The 21,579-nt window shown below is 53.9% G+C and overlaps 8 protein-coding genes across 8 annotated transcripts; 4 read left to right on the top strand and 4 right to left on the bottom strand.

The window, feature by feature from the left end:
• Positions 1 to 1,137: 1,137 nt before the first annotated feature.
• Positions 1,138 to 6,602, top strand: INS49_003366 (uncharacterized protein; the record flags this gene model as incomplete). Its single annotated transcript, XM_043164160.1, has 8 exons — positions 1,138 to 1,498; positions 1,579 to 1,605; positions 1,661 to 3,257; positions 4,365 to 4,379; positions 4,739 to 4,795; positions 5,038 to 5,106; positions 5,173 to 5,322; positions 5,378 to 6,602. The coding sequence occupies 8 exons, from the start codon at positions 1,138 to 1,140 to the stop codon at positions 6,600 to 6,602; spliced, it is 3,501 nt and encodes a 1,166-aa protein (XP_043018925.1).
• Positions 6,603 to 7,329: 727 nt separating this feature from the next.
• On the top strand, positions 7,330 to 9,242 carry INS49_003365 (uncharacterized protein; the record flags this gene model as incomplete). Its single annotated transcript, XM_043164159.1, has 3 exons — positions 7,330 to 7,507; positions 7,574 to 7,897; positions 8,095 to 9,242. The coding sequence occupies 3 exons, from the start codon at positions 7,330 to 7,332 to the stop codon at positions 9,240 to 9,242; spliced, it is 1,650 nt and encodes a 549-aa protein (XP_043018924.1).
• Positions 9,243 to 9,857: 615 nt separating this feature from the next.
• INS49_003364 (uncharacterized protein) lies at positions 9,858 to 10,841 on the top strand (the record flags this gene model as incomplete). The annotated part of the gene is made up of 1 exon (XM_043164158.1): positions 9,858 to 10,841. One exon carries the CDS (start codon positions 9,858 to 9,860, stop codon positions 10,839 to 10,841), a length of 984 nt encoding a protein of 327 aa, XP_043018923.1.
• Positions 10,842 to 11,598: 757 nt separating this feature from the next.
• On the top strand, positions 11,599 to 12,078 carry INS49_003363 (uncharacterized protein; the record flags this gene model as incomplete). Its single annotated transcript, XM_043164157.1, has 1 exon — positions 11,599 to 12,078. The coding sequence occupies one exon, from the start codon at positions 11,599 to 11,601 to the stop codon at positions 12,076 to 12,078; it is 480 nt and encodes a 159-aa protein (XP_043018922.1).
• A 525-nt stretch (positions 12,079 to 12,603) lies between these two features.
• INS49_003362 (uncharacterized protein) lies at positions 12,604 to 12,862 on the bottom strand (the record flags this gene model as incomplete). The annotated part of the gene is made up of 2 exons (XM_043164156.1): positions 12,604 to 12,615; positions 12,683 to 12,862. 2 exons carry the CDS (start codon positions 12,860 to 12,862, stop codon positions 12,604 to 12,606), a joined length of 192 nt encoding a protein of 63 aa, XP_043018921.1.
• An 882-nt stretch (positions 12,863 to 13,744) lies between these two features.
• Positions 13,745 to 15,670, bottom strand: INS49_003361 (uncharacterized protein; the record flags this gene model as incomplete). Its single annotated transcript, XM_043164155.1, has 4 exons — positions 13,745 to 14,686; positions 14,755 to 14,883; positions 14,940 to 15,391; positions 15,451 to 15,670. 4 exons carry the CDS (start codon positions 15,668 to 15,670, stop codon positions 13,745 to 13,747), a joined length of 1,743 nt encoding a protein of 580 aa, XP_043018920.1.
• Positions 15,671 to 16,870: 1,200 nt separating this feature from the next.
• On the bottom strand, positions 16,871 to 18,508 carry INS49_003360 (uncharacterized protein; the record flags this gene model as incomplete). The annotated part of the gene is made up of 4 exons (XM_043164154.1): positions 16,871 to 16,960; positions 17,055 to 17,067; positions 17,122 to 18,007; positions 18,073 to 18,508. 4 exons carry the CDS (start codon positions 18,506 to 18,508, stop codon positions 16,871 to 16,873), a joined length of 1,425 nt encoding a protein of 474 aa, XP_043018919.1.
• Positions 18,509 to 19,296: 788 nt separating this feature from the next.
• INS49_003359 (uncharacterized protein) lies at positions 19,297 to 20,477 on the bottom strand (the record flags this gene model as incomplete). The annotated part of the gene is made up of 2 exons (XM_043164153.1): positions 19,297 to 20,068; positions 20,278 to 20,477. The coding sequence occupies 2 exons, from the start codon at positions 20,475 to 20,477 to the stop codon at positions 19,297 to 19,299; spliced, it is 972 nt and encodes a 323-aa protein (XP_043018918.1).
• Between the last annotated feature and the right edge of the window lie 1,102 nt (positions 20,478 to 21,579).

Genomic DNA, 21,579 nt, shown 5'->3' with positions numbered 1-21,579 from the left:
TCAATGAATACACTCAAGTGGAGCAACAACCTTGTAATGCCTTATGGGGTAAAGAAATACATTTATACTGGGAAATCTGGAATGAGACAAGAACTTATATGCTTTGCAAGGCAGGTTTCACATTAAGCAAGCTGTTCCAGTCCTGAATGACCGGACTCCAAAATTCTTTCCGCCTATACGGTTGTCCACATAGAGGCAATAGCTACCATCAAAAAATGCCGAACAGAGAGACTTCGATACATCTTGAGAACAGATCGGCAGAAAACGCTCTCGATGCTGTGGACTTCGGCATAGGGATGGATGAGGTCTATTCTCCTCCGCCAGGGCAAAGTCCTGTAGCTAAGTAAGTTCGTTTCCAGAGCTAATTCCACCAGATGCAAAGCAGAATGGCTGAATATCATGTCAGAGTCATCTTAGTACATGGGCTCTTCGGTGAGCCATGGAAAACATGGGCGGCAAAGGCAAAGAGCCCAAGAAGTGGCTTCCTGGAAGTCAAAAGGCCCCCTAAAAGTTCTCCTTCTGCGGATGTGCCGTCCAATTACAAGGATAGACGCTCTAAATATATCTTGTGGCCGCATGACATGCTTCCATCAGCTGTCGAGAATGTGAAAGTGTATAGCTTCGGTTACGACGCAGATGTGGAAAGATTTATGTCATCTGCTGGGTTGAATACGGTACGGCTGCCCTCTCCGAAAGTCCAGTCGTTACCAGATCATCTGGATCCTTGGGTTGACAAGTTTTTAAGTCCACCAACATGGGAGAAATCTCTTCAACGAACTCTGTGATCTCCGGGGCAGCCAGGGCAGCCAGGTAAGGCGACCAAGCTGAACAAACCCACATTGAATCATTTGAACCTTCAGTCAATATCAAATAGTCTACGGGCCTTAAATTTGATATAAATCCCTTAGGTACCCACTATTATCATTGCGCACAGTCTCGGAGGGCTTGTCGTGAAAGAGGTTAGTTGCATTGCTCTGCCATTCTAGCCTTGGTAGAGCCCTTATTAAGCTTCGTCAGGCCTTGAATCAGGCCGCGCACTCGGCCCAGCAATACGAGAGAGATATGGTATCCGAGATAAGTGGAATAATATTTCTGTGGACTCCACACAGGGGATCAAGTGCAGCAAGTTATGGTCGCATGGTCTATCTGCTCAGCAAGGCTTTAGCTTCCCAAAGTGCCAACACCAAGCTCCTAACGGCACTCGAGACGAACTCCGAGACTCTCGACCGAATATCGACGGAATTCTACCAGACACTCGACACATACAGAAATCTGCGCATTGCTTCCTTTGCTGAGGAAAAACAGGTTCGCTTCGGTATGCTTGGTATGCAGATTGTGAGACCGGATTCAGCCAAGATTGGCCATGCCCGTGAGGCATGGGGCAGCATATCCAAGGATCACCGCAACATGACGACGTATTCAAGTTTACGAGATGATGGCTTTGTGAAAGTGAGCCGGAAGATCAGGGAATGGGTGCACGTTGTTGAGACGCCAACGTGTAAGTCCAACCAAGGATTCCAAACACCTGCGATCGATGCCTGAGTCAGTCGGATGCTGACTCTTACAAATAAACCCAAGCCTCCACTGGACGTGAAATCTACGAAGGTTAGATTACCTAGCATATCGTAACACACTTTCGTCAGACTTACCAACGTTATAGAATGTCTAAACAGTTTGAACGACTCCGTGGCGAGGTTCCGTGTGCAAGATGTCTATCCAGTCCGCCACAAGAATAAAGACTCTTTCGAGTGGCTCTTTTCTAACCAGGTGCCTTTCACTCGGTGGCTATCCGATGATGGAGGAAAGTACGACGCGATCTTCTGGATAACTGGAAAGCCAGGTTCGGGAAAGTCTACATTGATGCGATTCGCTTTGGAAGACAGTCGAACCATGTCGCTGCAGCGGTCGAAATCCAAACACTATCCAATGGCCTACTTTTTCCATCTTCGTGGGAAGTCACTAGTTCAAAAAAGCCTCCGCGGAATGTTGATGGAGCTTCTCTACCAGATCCTGCAGCAATATCCTCGGAGCTTCGAGCTGATCAGCCCGATATTCCTGAATCTCAAGAGACTTAACCAAAGTTGGGACATTCAAAGCCTATCCCAGGCCATCTTACATATACCCCACATACCACCAGCTGTATCTGGTCGCAGAGATCGCATCACTCTCTTCATCGATGCTCTGGATGAAAATCAGAAACAGGACGACAACAATACTCTTCTGGATATATTCGATAGTTTGATCAGAACTTACAGGAGTGTCAGGGACAAGCCGGATGCACCAGTGTTGAAGATATGCCTGGCAAGCCGGCCGTGGCCAATATTCCAGAAAAGGCTTGGAGACGAGCTTCGCGTACCTTCATTCGCCATCCACAACTATACGGCCGAGGATATTCAGCAGTACACGGAATCTCGCCTTTTCACAAGCAAGGAAATGCTCGAGGTATTCAATGAGAGGCAAAGTGCCATTTGGAAACTGTCCGCAGACATTGCGTCAAGAGCCAAGGGCGTCTTTATCTGGGTGAGGGTAGTGGTGGACGACCTCAGTCAGGAAGCCGTGGATGGAACTTCGACCGATTCGCTGCAGAAGATCCTTCAGAAATATCCCGAGGAACTCGACAAAATGTACAAGTTGACTTTGAAGAGAGTTCGTGGAACGTATCGACCCGAGACAGTGATCATCTTCAAGACCATGCTGGCCAGTCGCGTCGCGCTTACTGTCCTACAGCTCTACACTATTACAAGAGTTTGCGTGGGTACTCCGCCGTCCAAAAATATCCCAACCGAATCTCAAGATGTGATCAGTTGGCTGGCTAGCAGATCTGGCGGGTTGATCAATATAGTGGACGCTGGCGCAGACAAGCAACTTGCTGAGGCATCGGGAGGTGACTCAAATTCGACCAGTATAGAATCGGCGGCAGGTTCCTCTACCTGGCTGAATTTGCACGTGGAATTTCTGCATCAAACTGTTCAAGACTTTGTTCGAAACAGCCTAGACGATGGCTTCGAGATGGCACAGCCAAAGCCGGCAGTGGTCCAAGTGAGCGGGTCGCGGCTGCTAGCCTTTGCCTATCTAGACAGTCACCCGCCACATCGTCATCTCCGGAACGTTGCCAAGGATATCTTCAGCTATATGCGGGAGGTGGAGCGCGAGGAGGACGAGGCAGAGAGCGGACAGATCACGTTCTTGCCACATTGGGCCGCCTACGATCTCCACTACTTTCCATTCAGAGTTCGAGACCCTACACAGGCCCTTTGGTCATGCCTGCACCACTGCCGAGGCACTCTCTCATTACCTGGATTTAAGCAACCCATTAGTTCCGATGATTCTAGGTCAACAACCACAACCAGCTAGACCGTACAGCGGTCGGATATCTGAAACTGTGAGGCCATTTGTGGTAGCCATCATGCACAATCTCTACCGTACCAGAGGCCCTGAGCATCTCATCACATCAGCGTCTGAATCAGAACCAGGCCTCAAGTTTCGGCGACTTTTACTATTCTTTGCGTCAGTGGGCCCTCGTCTGTCAAATGACAGGCTCGACCGGCCGCGTATGTTTCAGCACATACTTTCCAACTATGTGACGCCCTTTGGGGACACCTCTTCGGTAGTCGAACCCGTTCGGGGAAGTCTGTTTCGGCTACCATGCAGACCGGTCAATGAGCTAATCGACTATGTTGCAACGCCTGCGCTTCCATCAAGCTTGGCCTCCATGTTCGCATCATTGAAACCAAGCATTGAGCTTAATGATGACACCCTGCTGGCTTTCACAAAGAGCCTCAACGGCGAAGGCTATATGAGCCTTGTCTCCGTGAAAATTCAAGTTCCAGAAGCAAGCCGAAAAGCACAACTGCCTGGTGCTCACGTAGTAGACATGACCCTGCCAGCTTTTTGCTCACGATACAGAGACCTCAATCGTAACAAATGGGCGGAGCTGTTTAGTCACTCCCAGGAGGACCACCCACCGGGGTTACGGTCGAATCCTTACACTACTTGAAGTTTTGTTGACCTTGCAGTATGTGAGGCTGTGAATCGACAGCCCCCTCGACACGTCTTCAATTGGATGGACGATATGACTGGTGCCATGGACCAGGCGATTGCCTTCACAGCTATACCCGCCGCAGTGGTTGCCATGGGAGGTGGTCGAATATTTCGGGCTTTATATCCCAGGTCAAAGGTGTTTGCGTGAGAACCATTCTAGACTCAGATCTGCAAACTTTAGAGACTGGATCGTGCTTGGGAAGATATGTACTCAGGAAGGCAAACCATAAATTGTTGAGCTTGCCTCAAGCACTCTGAAAAGTGGGAATATCTGAACATTCTATGCTACGATCAGGGACTGACCACTAAAGATCACATCTCAGTGTGGTCGAGATATGGTACGGTAGAGCGAACAAATGCCCGGGAGCGGGGTCCACTGACTAGGCCACATATCTAATACCAACCTTATAAGTGGTAATCATTCACATATGAACTCCAATGCACTCTATGTTGGACGGGTGCGGAATTTCTTAGTCCCTGGGGTCTTGGTTCCGTCAAAAGTGAAGCATCTTGTAGCCTGCCGACGTGGGACTCGCGGCTGGCGCCACTGTGAATACACACGCTCCCATAGCTGGGCCCTACAAATTGTAAAATGTCGCACCTCGAAACACAGTCGGCGACCATCATTACAAACCATTCTTTGGTACCGACCTGGATTGTTGTTTGCGAAACACCACGGCAACCTTCGATACAACAGCAACACCGGCCGACAGGAAGACCACAACGAATACCACACCACTGTCGTCATGTCGGAGTAAGTACAGCAGTCTCATGATCTCCTCAGATGCCTGCCTCGCACTACTTCTTCCCAAATAGAGACAGCGATCAACGATGCCAAAACACACCAGGCACGAGGGTTTCCTTTGTATACTTTGTATCCTTTGTATCATTGCGCGTCGCGTTTGGCGCCCTCGATACAGTGACGCAATGGCATTCACGGATCCTGCGGCGTTTGCATACCTACGCCTGAATAGCCGCTGACAGCGATACCAATAGATACATTCTAGAGGAAGCCCAGAAGGGCTTTTGCGAGATTCTTGAGGGCAAGCTGCAGGATACCTGGGGGTGAGTTCCTGCCTGACGATCCAAATCAGTGCTATTTTACAGGCCCCTAATACTAGCAAAATACAGCAAATACTTGACCGAGGACCAGCAGGACGAGGTCCTACATACTGTGGCCGAGCTCGTGGCTGTCTACTTGGTGTCCCTGGAGCGACGCTGGTGCATCGCGAACCCAGACAGGCTCTCCATCCGGTTTCGCGGCCTCGTCGAATCTATCCTGTAAGCTCCATTATTCCAGCCCTAACGTCCCCAATGCCTCTGACCATTAGAATAGACAGGATGCCTTCAGCAACGTTGGTGCTTTTGTCATCGCCGACAACGTTGCCGACTTCTCTGCGGATGTCTTCAACCAAATCAAGCTCATCATCGATGACCACTCCGATACTGGCTCAGACAACGAATCCGACAATGGCGCCCACGCTTTCACTTTTGAGAGTGAGGATGACGAGAATGACCCTTTCGATGCTGGAGGCGATGAGGAGGCCAGCACTGGAACCAGTGCCATGGCTGTCCGCCTCTGTTCCCCGGGCACCGACTCGGTGACCTTCGAGAGCGACCAAGAGATGGACTCCGACACCAATGATGAGAACGATCAGGATGAAGCCGAGACTGGAGATCCTATCACCACTGAGGACGAGGTTGACATGGACAATGGCTTTCATTTCTCCACCCCTGCCAGATCGGATGAGGGAGATGAGAACATGGCGGACTATACCCTTACTGTCGAGGGCATGGCATACGCCACCCCTATTCAAGAGAGCATGGGCAACGACCCTCTCTTCTCTTCCGTGGCAGGATCAGACAAGGGAGATGAAGACATGGCCGACAACACCCTCTTTGACGAGGATATGGAGGACAATGACCTTTCCTATAAGGACATGGAAAACTACCCTCTTTTCTCTTCCCCGTGCCGATCAGACCAGAGAGATGAGGACATGGCCAATGACACCCCTACCGCTTCCTCGGCAGGATTGGAAGATGAGGTCGAGGACAATGATGCTGCCGATTCCGAAGGCGGCGACGAGATGGATGTCTCTTCCGCAGCTCTCCACGCCATGGAATTCGCCAGTGGACACAAGGGATACGAGGGGCGATACGACGAGGGATACGACGCCCACCAGGCCCAGGGCTCGGCCACGGAGAAGGGCAAGAGCCCCCAGAAGGGACCACGGGGCAAGATTGACCCCCTCAACAACGACCTCTACTCCGCGATCATGGACGACGACGACAACACCACGTGGCCCCCGAAGTTCTACAAGTGCAAGCTTAAGGGCTGCGGGTTCCAGGGCGCGTGGAATGCCAAGCAGGCCCACTTTGAGATCAAGCACGCGGAGGAGTGGAAGAGGGCCACGGGCTGTGAGGCTAAGGTCCACGAATGCCCCGTGGATGACTGCGACTACACTACGCCCCGATACAACTACATCGCCCGCCACCTGAAGAGCAAGCACCCCGAATACGAAGCAGCACACGGCAAGAAGGGCAAGAAGAGCAAGGAGTGATCAGGTCGGAGGAGGACAACGGGCGCCCAAATATTCAAGTCCTCCCGGGAAGCCCGGCACTTGAGAGGCCTTGGTCCATGATGAGCATGGTGCCAAAGGAGTCATAGGTTTGCCGTCTAGAGCACATTTCTTGGTCTGGTACTGCATGTATGAGTCTTGATACTCATAGAGACAGCACAGTAGGCATGTAGTACCAAATGTCAATTATCCTTTGTCAACTGCTGTTAATTTCTAAGATGCAAAAAATGAGTGCATGGTGGTGAGATGGCAGCGCCTTCTGCTGCAGCAGTAACAAGCGGAGCTTGACCTTGGAGCAAAGGTATTTAACAAACAGCATGTCCCCACGTTAGAAGCAGACATACATTCTGGCAAATCTGCAAAGCAAGACCCCTTAGAAGGCTCAAGCATCTTGGCAATGACGCCCCCCTTGGCTATAATCCGTTTGTACTGAGGCCTGTTTGCAAAAGGAAAACGACATTGAAATTATCTTAGGGCCACCCCAGTCACAAGTTCCATACCAACCAGCTTGGACTGTACTGCTTGACCCTCACCATTACCCTTTAACTCGTTCACCTGTGGTCCTTCGACCCCATCCCTCCAACTTCTCAACATCCTCTTTACATTCCTGCCTTCGATCCTCCACCTTCGTCTCCAAGCTTTGTAGTTGCCCTATCCAAGTTGCCTTCAAACCTTTCCTTCGGCTGCATCTTGGGACAATCCATTCATTATGCACTTCCAGAAGCTCCTTTTGACGGCACTTGGTGCGGCAGCAGTGGTTTTCTCTGCTGTGATCACCCCTCGTGCACAGGATTCTGTGGCCTGTGGATCTTCTGCAAAGGCAAACGGACGCCTGGACAAGAAGTCACCCAGCCGTGACGAGCCCTTCCTCACCTCCAAGAGCCACAGTAAGCAATCATTCTCTGGTGTCCTGCCCAACAAGACTGCCTGACTAACTCGCCCCTCCGCATCAGAATTCAAGGTAAACGGCACCGGCGTTCCTGAAGTGGACTTTGACCTTGGCGAGTCGTACGCAGGAAGGCTGCCGATCGCTGCGCCCAACTCGACCGGTAGCTCCAGCGAGAACGAGCTCTTCTTCTGGTTCTTCCCCTCCAAGAACCCGGCTGCCAGCAATGAGATCACTGTCTGGCTCAACGGCGGCCCAGGATGCAGTTCTATGGGTGGCCTGCTGCAGGAGAACGGCCCTTTCTTGTGGCAACCGGGAACCTACTCCCCTCAGCCAAACCCTTTCTCTTGGACCAACCTGACCAACATGGTTTGGATTGACCAGCCCATTGGTAAGCAAATTCCAAATCAATGCAGCTATTCTTTCTTGGTACAGAATCTGTCATATGCGTCTTCTGGTTTCCTCCATGGCGCAAAACTACTTACAGCTGCAGTTTTTGATACTTGTCCAGCAATTCGTCGCAGTTCAAATCTGCCTCGTACAGTGGTTCTTGTCCAAGAGGTCGACAGCTAACACTCAGTCGTGCAGGTACCGGACTATCGTCTACAGCCCCTGGAGCTTCTTTCGCTATCAAGGACGAGCACGATGTTGCAGCTCAATTCGCCGGATTCTGGAAGAACTTCATCGACACCTTCGACATGCACGGGTACGATGTCTACTTGGCAGGCGAGTCATACGCGGGCATGTTCGTGCCCTACATTGCAAACCACTTCCTGGAGCAGGCGGACGACGAATACTATAACGTCAAGGGGATCCAGATCAACGACCCAGCCATCGGACCTCTTCCCGTCATGGAGCACGTACCCTCAGTGCAGTACCTGAACAAGTACAGCAGCTACTTCAACCTCAACGACACATTTACAAAGGACGTCAACGAGCGTGCCCAGAACTGCGGATTCACAGACTTCATGGAGGAGGCGCTGACATTCCCTCCGAAGGGACCATTCGCCTTCCCTGATTCCATCAACGTAACCGCCGTCGTGGACCAGAACTGCTCGCTGTGGAAGGACATCGCCCGCGCCGCGATCTACGTAAACCCGTGCTTCGACCCTTACCACGTCAGGTCCTCCTGCCCCTTCCCGTCCAACCCGCTCGGCTTCCCCACGCTCGGCTGGGGCCCCAACAACTACTTCAACCGGAGCGACGTGCAAGACGCTCTCAACATTCCCCGGCCACACGCCGACTTCAGGATGTGCCACCCCGCCATATTCGGGCTCGAGAGCTCCGAGCCATCGGCTTTCAACGTGCTTCCCTCCGTCATCGAGCGCACGGCCAACGTGGTCATCGCCAACGGCGAGATGGACTTCCTGATCACGTCCAACGGCACCCTCGCCGTCATCAACAACATGACCTGGCAGGGCACCCAGGGCTTCGAGGAGTCGCCGTTCTCGGACAAGTTCTACGTTCCCTACAACCCGACCGTCGAGCCGGTCCTCATCGAGACCCTGACGCAGAATCACATCCCTACCGTGCCGGTGGGCTACGTCGGCGGCAGCGGGTGGTACGGCAAGGCGCACACGGAGCGTGGCTTGACGTTCGTCACTGTTGAGCTGGCGGGCCACGAGATCCCGCAGTACGTGCCCGGCGCTGCTTACAGGCAGCTCGAGTTCCTGCTGGGACGGATAGATAACCTGACTTCCGTTGGGGAGTTTACTACGGCGGGAAACTGTGATTAGATGCGATGACCCGCTAATCATAGTGGAGGATCTTGAGACAAAACGTCTCTGCTGCTTACCACGGCGCATTTCTGGAGGAAAAGTCATACCAAGGCCCACATTAGCCCTGGGCAGCGATGCACAAAATAGACTCTAATAGATCAATGAGTGTCTTTTGAGAATTCAGCGACCATTGCCGGGTGACCCTTTCCATAGGAGCTATTGCATGCGGCGAGATGGACCGGCGATCGAGCGGAACCTTAGCCTTCCTGTCACTAAAGACCGAGACAATGCGTAAAGTAGGGCAAGGTTTGACATTGACCACTCGAAACAATTGATTTCACCCGTGCCGCAGAGGACCTTCAATGACTCGAAGAATAAGGAACAAGCATCTAACACTCTCGGCATCAAACAAGGTGCATAATGCTTTCTCCTGTGATGATATGAACAAAGGGACACAAGGCATTGTGATTGAATGAATATTTATTCAAGTGCTCTCCCAACAAATTGATGTTGGTTGCTGAACTTTCTGCATCACTATACGGCCTGCCACTGCCTGACAAACAACATCGAAGCTACTCACTCTGGACACAAAACCAAAGGTACAGTTCACATCACCCCGAGCAGCTGACGAAAATGGCAGGGCGGAACATCACAGCGACCATGTCTCTACGGAGCGAGCCAGACTCCTCCCCTGTGCATACAACCCTCCCAGCAGGCCCCTGGCCAGCAGGTCCCACCCACGCCTACAACAGGCACCTCTCCCCCGTAGACCTCGCCGCCAGCCAGGGCAGCATCTTCCGGCGCCGCTTCGAGAGACCGGGCAACTACCTCATCCGCCTGCGCCAGTCCGACTTCAAGCTCCCGGACCCCATCCCCAGCGAGCCGCTCACCTACGACCGCAGCCTGAGCGCGGCCAACCCGGGGGACAGCCCCCTGCCGCCCCCGCCGTTCCTGCGCCGCTGCCTTCCCGACTTCGCCGCCTGCGACATGTCCCGTTGCGGGGATGCCGACCGCTTCGACTACCACGCCGACGGGGAGGACGGAGAGGAGGGAGAGCTGGCCGAGTGCCACAGGTGCGGCGGCGACCCGGAGCTCCTCGAGCCCCGCGCCGAGATGCACCGCCTGCCCTGCGGGCATCTCCTCTGCGGCGCCTGTCTCCACCTGACAGCTATCAACGCCGTCGCCGCCGCGCACAGCGACAACCCGCTCGTCGGGCGGCGCATCCGCGAGGCGGCGGGGGAGCTGGGCCGGCTGAGGCGGGACCTCGCCCCGCGGGAGACGCCGCGGCTGCGGGCGGTGCAGGAGGCGAGGATGGGGAGGCACCGGCGGGAGCTGCTTGAGCTGCTCGGGCTGTCGTGCTGCGGGGTGGACATGCACATTGTAGAGGACTGGATCCTTTGCCTGGACGAGTGGGCTGCCCGCTCGCTCTGGGCGGTGACCTGGAGGCTCTTCCGGGGCGAGGGCCAGTACGGTGTCGTGCGGTGCGCCTGGCGGGATTGTGGTGCGGCTATCCCATCTTGGTGTAGCTTCAAGGCTGAGGATGAGACGCGGTGGTATTGTGTTTCCTGCGAGGGGAACTCGATGTGCCACGGCGGGGGTCTTGCGCCTGCTCGGTAAGTTGATTAATATTCTAGTCTGTTGGATCCTGGCGGTGTTGCGCTCTGCTTTGGTGCTTTATCTTCCGGTCTTGATTCATCCTTGGTAAGGCGTAGGGTACGGTAGATATTGGAGCTTCTAGATTACCGGAAGGTACATAGAGGTGTCTCCGTCTCTTTAATGAAACCCTGGTTCTTAACTCTTATATCCCCATTTTATAAAGCTTGTTATCATGCTGAAGTGTTATCAATGTTCATTCAGAAGTGACGATATTATGTCTCGAATTTGATCTCTCAGACATGCAAAATCAACTCCTCATTCAGCTTTAAGATATTCACTAGAACAGCTCACCTTCTGTTTTGCTCACCAAATCATGGATGTTTCCCACGACCCTCTCTAACTGCTCGTGCAGGTCTAGCAGCAAGTCTTGTGTAAATACTGAAGTGCACAGTTAGCCTTGTCCTACCAAGAAGCATCAAAGGCTGATGTGAACTGAAGCTTGTCTCTGATGCCAGTACTACCATTTGCCGTGTTTAGTCTCATAGGTCTCACATCAGTAATAAGAGACACGGTCCCTCGCGAGCGTATCGTTATTCATCCACCGAATACACATCTGCAGAGATACATGGGAATACAATTCGAGGCTGGTGTCCACTGAGAAAACTGGTCCGGGAACCAGACCAGCAGTTCTCTTTTCAAACCAGAGACTCGTCATCTCAAAGTCACTTGCCATACAAACCACCCCATCCATCGAAGCCAAATTCAAACGGCGTCCAAAATGCCACCAGCCCTTTCCACCCTCCTCACCGCCGTCGCCCTGTCCTCCACAGCAGCAGCCACCCAAAACACCTACGACCTCCAGATCAGCTACCTCGCCACCATCGTGCCCCTGCTCCCCGACCCGCTGGGCGGGCCAGGCTGCGGGCTCTGGGCGCAGATCACCGTGGCGGGCGCCGAACAGCCCCGGGGGACGTCGGCGTCCTGGGCGGCAAGGCGCCGTCGGAACGAGTGTCCTGCCGCTGACCGCGCGCTGTCCTGCGGGCGGTGGGGCGGCTGCCCATACACGATGGCGTTCGAGCAGGTGGTGCATGTGACGGTTCTGTCGGAGAATGGCGGCGGTGACAAGGCGTCGGACCTCCGGGCGGCGGCGCTCGGGACGGGCGAGGTGGATGTTGCGTGTCCGTGGGATCCGGCCGATGTCAGGAGGACGGATTCTATGCAGGTTTATCAGGCTTGGCGGTACACGATTGTGATTTGAGTGAGGTCAAGTTGGTTTCGGAAATGTTGTTGAGATGCACATTTTGTGCCTGTCAGGATTTCAAGGGGCTTTGCTTACGGGGTTGTTGACGTGAGAGGAATGTCTTGTGTCGACACTCTTTAACTACGGCATTTGCATGTGAGCGCTGCCCACTCATCCATGCAAATACCTTCTACAAATACCACGGCGTTCTGAAATGACATGAAATTGGGTTGGGAGGCATGGAAACGTCTGTAGAATTGGATAAGTTTAATTGAGATTAATCAATGCGGTGTTGAGAAACATGACCTCAGGCAAGTTGAATGCCCTTATTCTATGGAACATGGGCGTCAACAGACACATGGAAATCAGTATGCAGTGGACTTTCACAGTAGCGTGGAAATGTCACAATCTACGACGGGACGAAAATGTTTTTTTGGTGGTATCACTGGATTTGAATTGGAATCGCTAAAGTGATGATATCTGCTTATCTCGCAGCCCAAAATTCCCACTCGATGCTTTCAGTTGGCTGTCGGGTCGAAGCGCTTACTTCTTAACCTGTAATCGAGCCATGTCAGCAGTTGATTCTCAACACATCTAGAAGTCTTGAAGGGGCTTATCTTACGCTGTGGGTGGTCTCGGAGGCCTTGTCGCTGACAGCGTCCTTGGCCGCCTCAGCACGGGTGCCGGCGGGTGCGTTGCTGTCCTTGGCAACCTCCTTGTTGCCCTCCTTGGAGACACCGGAGATGCCCTGCTGGACGGTCTCAGAGGCGGAGGAAACGGCGTTCTTGATTGCGTCGGCCATTGTGTTTGTTTGTGTGCGTTTGGTTGAGTTGTGTTGGTGTTGCTTGTGTTATTGACTTGAGTTGAGCCTGGAGTAGTTGATGATGGAGGAGAGAGGTAGGAAAGCGAAACTGAAGTGAGAATCTGCGTCCTTTTTGTATTCTTTGGGAGCGGCTCAAGTCACTGCTGAATGGGCTAGACTGATGGGATCATTGGCACATGCTGCTTCGTCACACTCGAGAGTCACAGGCTACTGTAGCCCAGCTGCCTCATCTGGTCTTGTTTTGCTGCCATGACGTGCGTGGGGTTGTGGGCGTTGCCCCTCGGTCCCAATCACCCCTCTGAAGCTTCTCGGCCTCGACTCTGTCAGTATGACGACGTTGTCCAAGGGTCGAGAAGTACAGAGTAAGGAAGACGTGTGGCACATGCAAATCAAATCAAGCCTCAATCGGTCTCGCTTACCAGGAGCAAAGGCTCCGCGACGCCATTAATGATGCTTAGTGACGCAGCTAGGTGTGGGTCCACTCCGCCTCCAGGCCAATCATGCAGCCCGACCAAGGTCTTGTGGCGCAGCAGTGGCACCCTTGGCCGGGCTAGGTCCAGAAAGCGTGCGTCCTTTGCGTGCTGCTCTGCGTGCTCCTGTTGCCTCTACTCCACCACTCACTCGCCTCAGTTTCATACTCGCGTTACCACAAAGTCAATCTGTACTGTCCTCTGCCTCTATTGTACTTCCAGGCTTCCAAGCTCCATCTTGGTGCCTGCATGATCTTCTCCCCGACGGGACCATAACGGAGACCAGCCCGGAGAAAAGCGGGTTCATCGCATAGATTCAATAGATTAACTCGATGCAGCAGCTGATCACCCCGCCGAGTGACGTCGTCATGTCCCTCGTCCCCTTTGTGCCCTATCTCAGCTCTTTGTTCTGCCACTCTAGGATGATGCTATCCCACAGGACCCCGCGCCACTGCACGTAACGCGTCACCGTGAACCCGACCGTGTTGGCCCCCGCCACCAGTAGCGCGCCCGCGTCGATCTCGTACTGCACGAACCTCCACTCCCCGCTCGTCTTGCCCGACCTGTACAGCGCCGGGTCGCTCGTCAGCACGTCCTTGCTGAGCGTCCCGACCACGTGCCCGTTGACGTCGACGTCCACCGCCGTGCTCTGCGAGTAGCCCGCCAGCGACAGGCTCAGCAGAGCACCGGCGGTCCCGTTGGCTTTGGCGTGCGCCGCCAGGTCCGCCTCGCCGACCTCGAACTCGATCGTCCACTTGCCCAGCTTTGAGATGGCGTAGTACCAGTCCTCGGCCGCGTCCGAGGAGCCCACCCGGAACGTCAGGTTCGCGGGGCTCTCCTCCGTCACGCCGTGCTGGTACGGCAGCCCGCCGTTCTTGAAGCCCAGCGCCTTCTTGTCGAACTCGCTCACCTGGAAGATCTGCTTGCGTCCAGCTGGCAAAGCCCACTCTACCTCGCCCAGCGCCGTGGTCTTGTCCGCATCGACGGTGATAGGTGTCACTGTGGCGTTAGTGTATACGTCTGCAATGTCGCCGCCGTTGGACCACGCGTACAGCCCGTACAATCCAGTGCGCACGTCGCTGATAGAGAAGGACCCGTCTGCTGCGGCTGTTGTCGTGTAGTAGTAGTTGTCTCCCTGCACCAGCGGCCGGACCGACGTGTCCGTGTCGCCCAGGAAAACCGAGGCGCCCGACGCGGGGCGGCCGTCGGACAGGCGGAGGCTGCCCGTGATTTCGCCGCGGCTGTGGTATACCGCGTCCGGCAGCCAGCTGTATGGGAACTTCTCTAGCTCCTGCTTGCGGCGCTCAGCGACGTCTTCCACGGAGCCATTGTTCTGTCGTTTCTCTTGATTAGACCGAGTCCTCGGTACTTGTTGCGCCGAGCGATTTACAGCAGACTTACAAGGTACCACAGCCAAGGTCCGAAGATCTTTCCCACAGGTGAGTGGGTGTCGGCCCCGACGCGGAAATGAGACGTGTCCTGGAAGACATTGAGCTGAACAGCGTCACCTGTCGCCGACTCCCGGTGGACCTGGCTCACGTGTTAGACCACACGCACAAGTCAAAGCTGGAGAATGCAACACTCACGGTCAAAGTCTGGCTGAGCTGGCTCGCCGAGAAATATTCAGTAGTAGGGTGAATCCACCACGACCCAGCGACACCAGGCCCATACACCCCATAGAAGTCCCGGTCGCGCACGTAGTTAACCCAGTCGTACTTGGTGATGTACGACCCATCAGCCAGCTCCCACGTCTCGTCCTGCACCTTTGTCGCGCCCGCGTACAGCGCCCAGTCCGGGAGGGCTTCGTCCTTGACGTGGGTGCGCCCGCGCGTGAAGGTCTCGTTGTCGAGCCGCCACAGCGTGCGGATGATCTGCAGGTCCGGCAGCGCCTTGTTGACCACGTACTGGTACGCGCCCTGGAGGTCCTCGAAGACGACCCAGTGCAGGTCCGCGCAGGTGGACGAGAAGGCGATGTCGATGTGGTCTGCCCCCTGGGAGACTATCGAGGCGTTGGTCCACTCGAAGTTGTTCTCGCCGTCTTGTTTCATACCGTCAGTCTTGGGGCGTTTTGGTATGGCAGGGCCGTGGTTGTCTCACCCATCCCGGCGTAGTGCCCAGACGCGCCGCCGACCAGGTCGTGGCCCGGCAGGATGCTCGAGAACAGCTTGGTCGCGTAGGTCTTCCCCTCGGTGACGTTCCACAGGTCGTTGCCGAACACCCAGGTCTGGGTGTCCACCTGGGTCAGGAAGGGGCCCTTGCAGGCGCCGTGCCCTGCGAAGAGGGCCATGCCCAGGAGGGGCAGCTGCCGGAGACTCATCGTCGGCATTTGCACTCAGTCTCAAGATGGGAGTCTGGTTAGCCTTCGACCTGCAGCTTCGGATGCTCCTCCCGAGCCAAGATTCCGCGGAAGCGGTGCGCTTTTAAGTCAAGTGAACAAGACCATGCCACCCGCGCAGGGAAGACATGTCGACATCGTGAGTGGTCTCCACGGCGGCCCTGTCAGTCGTCGTGATTGTCCGCCGAAGGTCCGCCGAAATGATAGGGCGTTTTTTTCCCATGAGCGAGTGCTGCTGGCGTGCGGTGTTGCGACTCGAGCGATGCTACTTCGCTTCTTCCCTTGTAGCATGGTGTCGATGGCGCCATTCAGCTTCGGTGGGCTGCGGCGGCCCTGGTTGGTGGTATTTCTCGGCTCTCCTCGCCGAGGGCCCACCCGTCGCCATCCCGTCTACTCATTGCATGATGGCGGGAACGCCGGGCTGATAAGCTTGGATGAGGAATTCGACCGGGTGGTGTATTCCTGTTCATATTTGCAGTAAAATGTTGTGCATTTACGACTTCTCTGGACCATGTGTTGACATGCTCAGTGCAACGAACATTTTTCCGACCGAGATAGGCTGGCTGAGGGATGGAGTGAGCAACGTGTAGAGAGAAGGTGCAACACGCAAGTGGGAGAGACCACTTCAGAGACGATGGACTTAATTTTTTTGATTTATGCAAGGCACAAACCTATCTGCTGGATTTCCTTGCCTCTCATCAATGCCTCTGTTCTCTGGCTATCAACAGGGCAGAGTTCGCCCTTCAGACTTTGTGCGAAAGACTCAGCACTGCATGCCTTTTCCCCCTAGCCTGACTCATCGCGTTGCAGGAGTGGCTTTGAAGTATTGTGCACTCGTTGAGAACGGAGCAGGCTTGGATGTAGAAAGAATAGACGCATGTCAAAATAGACGGAGCCTGCATCCATGACCATTCTTTACCCATCCCTACTGCATGCAGCTTGCCCCGCTACCATGCGGCCGCCCACAAGTTATCAAATCCTGCATCAAATCTTTCCAGACTCTCCTTGCCAAACCCGCCGAAATCTCTTGCACAGGAGCTCATGGCATCCAAGAACCCCAATCAATCTTCTGTTGATGCTGCGGGTTGAGGCTGAAATCCAAATTGCATGTGCTGAATAGTCAAATTATCAATGTCTCTTCCTTGCCCTTTCGGAGCAAGCAGACACTGTTGTGAAAGAGTCTCAGGGCGAGATCATTAGAGCAACTTCGGTGGAGATTACCAGCCAGCGCTCGTTCTGCCAATGCTCCCTGCTCAGCTTGAGGTGCGGATTCTGTGTGCCGAACAAATATTGGAGTACCTCCGCCCACTCTGCCTTGTCGTCAACCGAAACGGCCTAGAGTCACGTCCCGCTCACAATTTCTGACTTGGGGGTCGAATCTACAACAAATGCGGAACTGGTTGTCGAAAATTCGGCGCCAGGCAGCGACGTACAGAGCCTCCCGATCCTCCTTCGACATTCCGGACGGGCCACCCTGATTCTTGCCTCTGAGGCTAGCGGCCTTGCACAGAAAGTAGCAAGGGTAAGGAGAAATCGCAAGTTTGCTCGCACATGGCCTGTGCTTTTGTGGGATGACGGATTTGACGGTCACCAGAGCTGGGAATCGCTTAGCCAGCACCGCCATGTTGCGTCCGTTGACTGACTCGATGAAAGGGCGAAGATCAAAGCCGTGGTCCACATCCACGGATTGGGGGACAACGGATAGGCGCTTGATGCGCGGTGCAAATCGAAGACCGAGGGCGTTGTCCAGAAGGTCAGCCAGGGGCAGCTTCTCGGGGTCCCAGACGGCATCCTTGTCCGCCTTGTTCCTTTCGGCCTCCTCGAACCCATGGGTGATGCCCTCCAGGCAGAAGTCATCCTTGGCGAAGTTGAACGGCATGTGGCACTTGCGTGGAGCCATGTACTGGCCATCGGCGCCAATTGGCAGCTCGTGAACCGTCAGGACTGACATTTTGCGAAGCAGGAGGGCACGGCTGTCGACGGAGGCCCTTAGGAATTTCAAGGACTGGTTCGCGTTGACCCGCAGGGGCGTGAAACAAGCAACCCATCCTCGCGACTTGTCTTGGCCGGGCTTGACCCTTCGGGCGTCGTAGGCGAGGTTGAATCGGAATCGCTGAACGCAACGTTTGAAGACGGGGAGGTCGGGTTCCTTCGCATCTTCCATTGCCATCTCCCAAATCATCAGACGGATTTCTGTGGGGAGCCGCATGAACTTGTGCATCTGAGTCGGGGCTGTGTCGTTTGGGCCAGCGTTCATCGCAAGGGCCACTTCCTCAGACTCCTCAAATTTCAGAGGCCGGTTGTACAGGGAAATGATGTCTGCAAGAACATTGGTGTAAGTACTTTACATGATCATGGCGGTGGCATTAAGAGGGTGAGATTACCATGGATCGTAATTGGATTGAGAAGAGAATTGCCAGGTGTGCGTTCGTCGCCCGCGCCGTCAACTTGCATGTAAGTGTCAGGTTTGCCCTGGCCATGCACATCGCCAACTCCTATGTAAAGCTCAGGTGTACCCTGGCCAACCTTGTGGTCGTTCAGAATGTAGTCGCCACGTGCCTGGTCGCCACGTGCTTGGTGGTGAGGAGCTTCGTGACCACAAGCGTCATGCTCGCGAGGGTTGTCGACAGCGACGAAATTGCCATGAAGGAAGCTCTCGAAGGCGTTGTAGCTGGGAATGTAACTCTCGGGAGATTTGTATGCGGCGAAATTGTCGCCGAGCATGTCGTTTCCGGCCATGTTGCTGCCGACCGCGGGGGGACAGGAGGAGGACCGGGCGGCGTTGTGGTCGTCGGTTCCGCCAGCATCGATCTTGTCCATGGTGGTGCTTGCCATCGGGCCACCTAGATGCAAAGCTGGTGTTAGCGACGCCATTCACTGGACATCGTACAAGATGACGCGCGAGTGTAGAGATTAACTCACAAGGTGCTCAGAGCGAATATCAACCTGGGCAAGGAGACTGAAGCAGAGTTTCATTTGTTGAGGAAGCGTTCCTGTGGAGGGAGGTAGCACGCAAACTTGCCGTTGAAAAGTTGAAGGTTGAGATTAGTTAAGCGCTTGCCTTGTTCAACGGCTCTAGGAGAGCTGGGTATGGAAGTGTTAAACCATTCAACCAGTTGCGGCAGGCACATCAAGGTAGATCATGATCGGACGATTCTGCAGCAGTTCCATTCCATGACAGAAAATCACCAGCACCTATTGCAGAAACAGTGCTACCTCCGCGGGGCAGAAGGGCATGAGAAGGGATGAAAGCGGCCTGTACACACTGGCGATTGCCTAACCTGTGGAGATTCTGGTGACCATTGACAAGTTGGCTAGGAATACTGGAAACCTTTCCTCTAGAAGCCAAGTCTGCGTCGCCTCGTCGATCAATACACCTGTGTCCGTCTCAGTGTAACACATGGAGGAATGCCCATAAAAGTCATGATATGACTTCAGCTTCCACCGTGGATCCCAGCAGCCACGTTCTTTTTTGTCTCCTTCCCCAAATCGCTCTGCCAGCCCCAAGACAGATCCATGCCCCTGATCGAGGACGACGCACACTTTCAATTCTCCATCCATGTTTTGCACCAAGAGTAGCAGACAAAACTCCTCTCCATTCCCTCACTTTAGTCCTCGCGTTTTGCTTGCTCTAGGAGATAGGATACTGCGTTGCACGACCCATCGATTTCTGCAAGAACATAGCGATCGGGATCACAGCTCTTCCAAAGCTCAATTGTGTACGCCTGGTTGATCTTCTCCAGAATGCTGAAAAGGCCGGTTTGATGAAGTGCTGACCGAATCCTGTCGTTCCAACCCTCAAACGCTGACATTAAGGCATGATCCAGCATTCCGGAGCGTTCCAAGTGTGGTTTTGTGAGATAGAAGCCCTCTACCAGGTCCTTCTGGACGAAGGGCTGGAATGAGAAAAGAGACGCAAATGCTTCATCTCCCAGAAGCTTCCTGATCTTCATAGAACTCATGGTGACTCCAGAGACGTGCAGGGAGTTGTGAAAAAGAAAGGCCAATCCGCGAAGGTCGTTGAGGCGTATACCGTCGGCCAGGGGCACCAGGCAAAACTTTCCGTCGTTGAAAGCCTTGTCGTGGACCACAAACGCCAGACGCTTGACGTCTCTCGCAAAGCCCAGGCCTTTTGCCTTGCCTACTTTCTCGGGACTCATGCCGAGCCCATCCCAGCCGTCAACGCACATGCAGGTCTTTTCCGAGTCGAATGGCATCTTGTACTCTGTGATTTTACCGTCGGATGGGTTGGGACGGTAGAGAGTCAATACGGTCAGGAACTTGAGCACGTTCCGACGTGCTTCACGGCACGTTCTAAGGAGGGCCCATTGATGATGAGTGGAGGCTTCTGCGTGTGCATCAGGGGTGAAGCACATGATCCTGCAAGGTCTGGGAGTCAGTCTTTTGAAGAACGAAGGTGTGGTAGGGTGGAAATGACATGAGGCGGCCTTCAATCGCACTTGGACCATCCCGTGTTCCATGAGGAGGCAGATCTGATAGCAAATCGAAGGGGTAATGATACTGGTCTAGAATTGCAACAGGTCCAGTCTAGAAACGGACAAGGTGGGAAAACTGCCAAGATTGCTTACTGTGTCTGGTCCTCGGGGCTCCAGGTGGAATTCACTGTGAAGCACAACACGCTTGGGCTCTCCAGGGCCTCTTCCCAAACAGTGTCTTGAAGCTCAACAGGCATCGCAAGAAAGTGGTGGAAAATATTGGCGTTGGCGGGTACCGCATTCAAGTGAAGATTTTGGCCGCCCATGTCGCCATGCGGGACTTGAGAAGCCATTCGAACGACGTTCTTGGTGTCTGTAGTTTGCGTTATAGGTGGTGGGCGCGTGGGAGTTAGGTGTTAGGTGTATGGGTGTTGGGTGTTGGGTGTGTAGGCGTTGGGTGTTTAGGTGGGCGAACAGTTGCAGCTATGGCGCGAGTGATGTACGGGTGTATCCTCCGTTTCTGCGGGTGCTAGTATCCGTTTTCAATGAATAAACATGATCCAAATCATCACATGTCCCACGTCAAGCTGCTGTTAGTACCCATGTCATTGAATGAATTCGGGCAGCCCAAGTGAATTAACGTTAGCATGCGGGTCCGTCACCATACAAGATCATGTACACTAGGCTACGGTTGCAAGCAAGTGGCAAGTATCAACGTACCTCATCCAAGGCCGTATCACGAGGTTAGGTAGGGTTTCTATAGGTCATATAAAATCAAAATGGAAGCATCTACAACCGGTTGATCTGATTGAATGATTCCACAAGGGTTGAAATTTGCAGGCACACAAGCCACCTGCCGCCCTTCTAAGGCATCTAAGTCAGCATGAGAGCATCACAAGGGAAGCTAAATGATAATGGAGGGCTGCTAAATGGAGGGCTTTTATGCATTAGTGAATCATTTGGTTGTTAAGCATGCCTTCATAAGGGCACACACCTGGCTGTGCACTTGGGCAGATACTGACTGGTCTGCCAACCAGCCCAACATCTGGGGAGCTCAAGTTTAAAAATCGCTGAGTTGTATTTGAGGAAGAAATTAAGTCGTCGGAAACCTTCCATTGGAACAGTTCGCCAGGTATCACAAGCTGGACCTGTCAGGTTCGGTAGCAGCAGAGAGGCTTCGCCAACAAGTCACTGACTGACCCATTCGTCTGCAAACAGGGCAACCGTCCATGGAGCTCCAAGGTTCCATGAGTGACTACCACTGGTTGCCAATTCCTCGCATCACTAACTACTAAAATTCGTCCAAGGATGGCACAATTCAAGGTACGGCAAACTTTTACTCTATGGCTTCGTCGCCGGCCAGCCCGTTACATACAACCAACAACACTGGTATTCGTTGAGGGCTTCGTTCGTTCTGAACCCGACACTTATCTCCCAGCAGTGACTACCGCAGCA

Source organism: Diaporthe citri (genome assembly GCF_014595645.1).
Source record: "Diaporthe citri strain NFHF-8-4 chromosome Unknown scaffold_10, whole genome shotgun sequence".
Classification (NCBI taxonomy): domain Eukaryota; kingdom Fungi; phylum Ascomycota; class Sordariomycetes; order Diaporthales; family Diaporthaceae; genus Diaporthe; species Diaporthe citri.
This window is presented reverse-complemented; position numbering and strand designations above follow the sequence as displayed.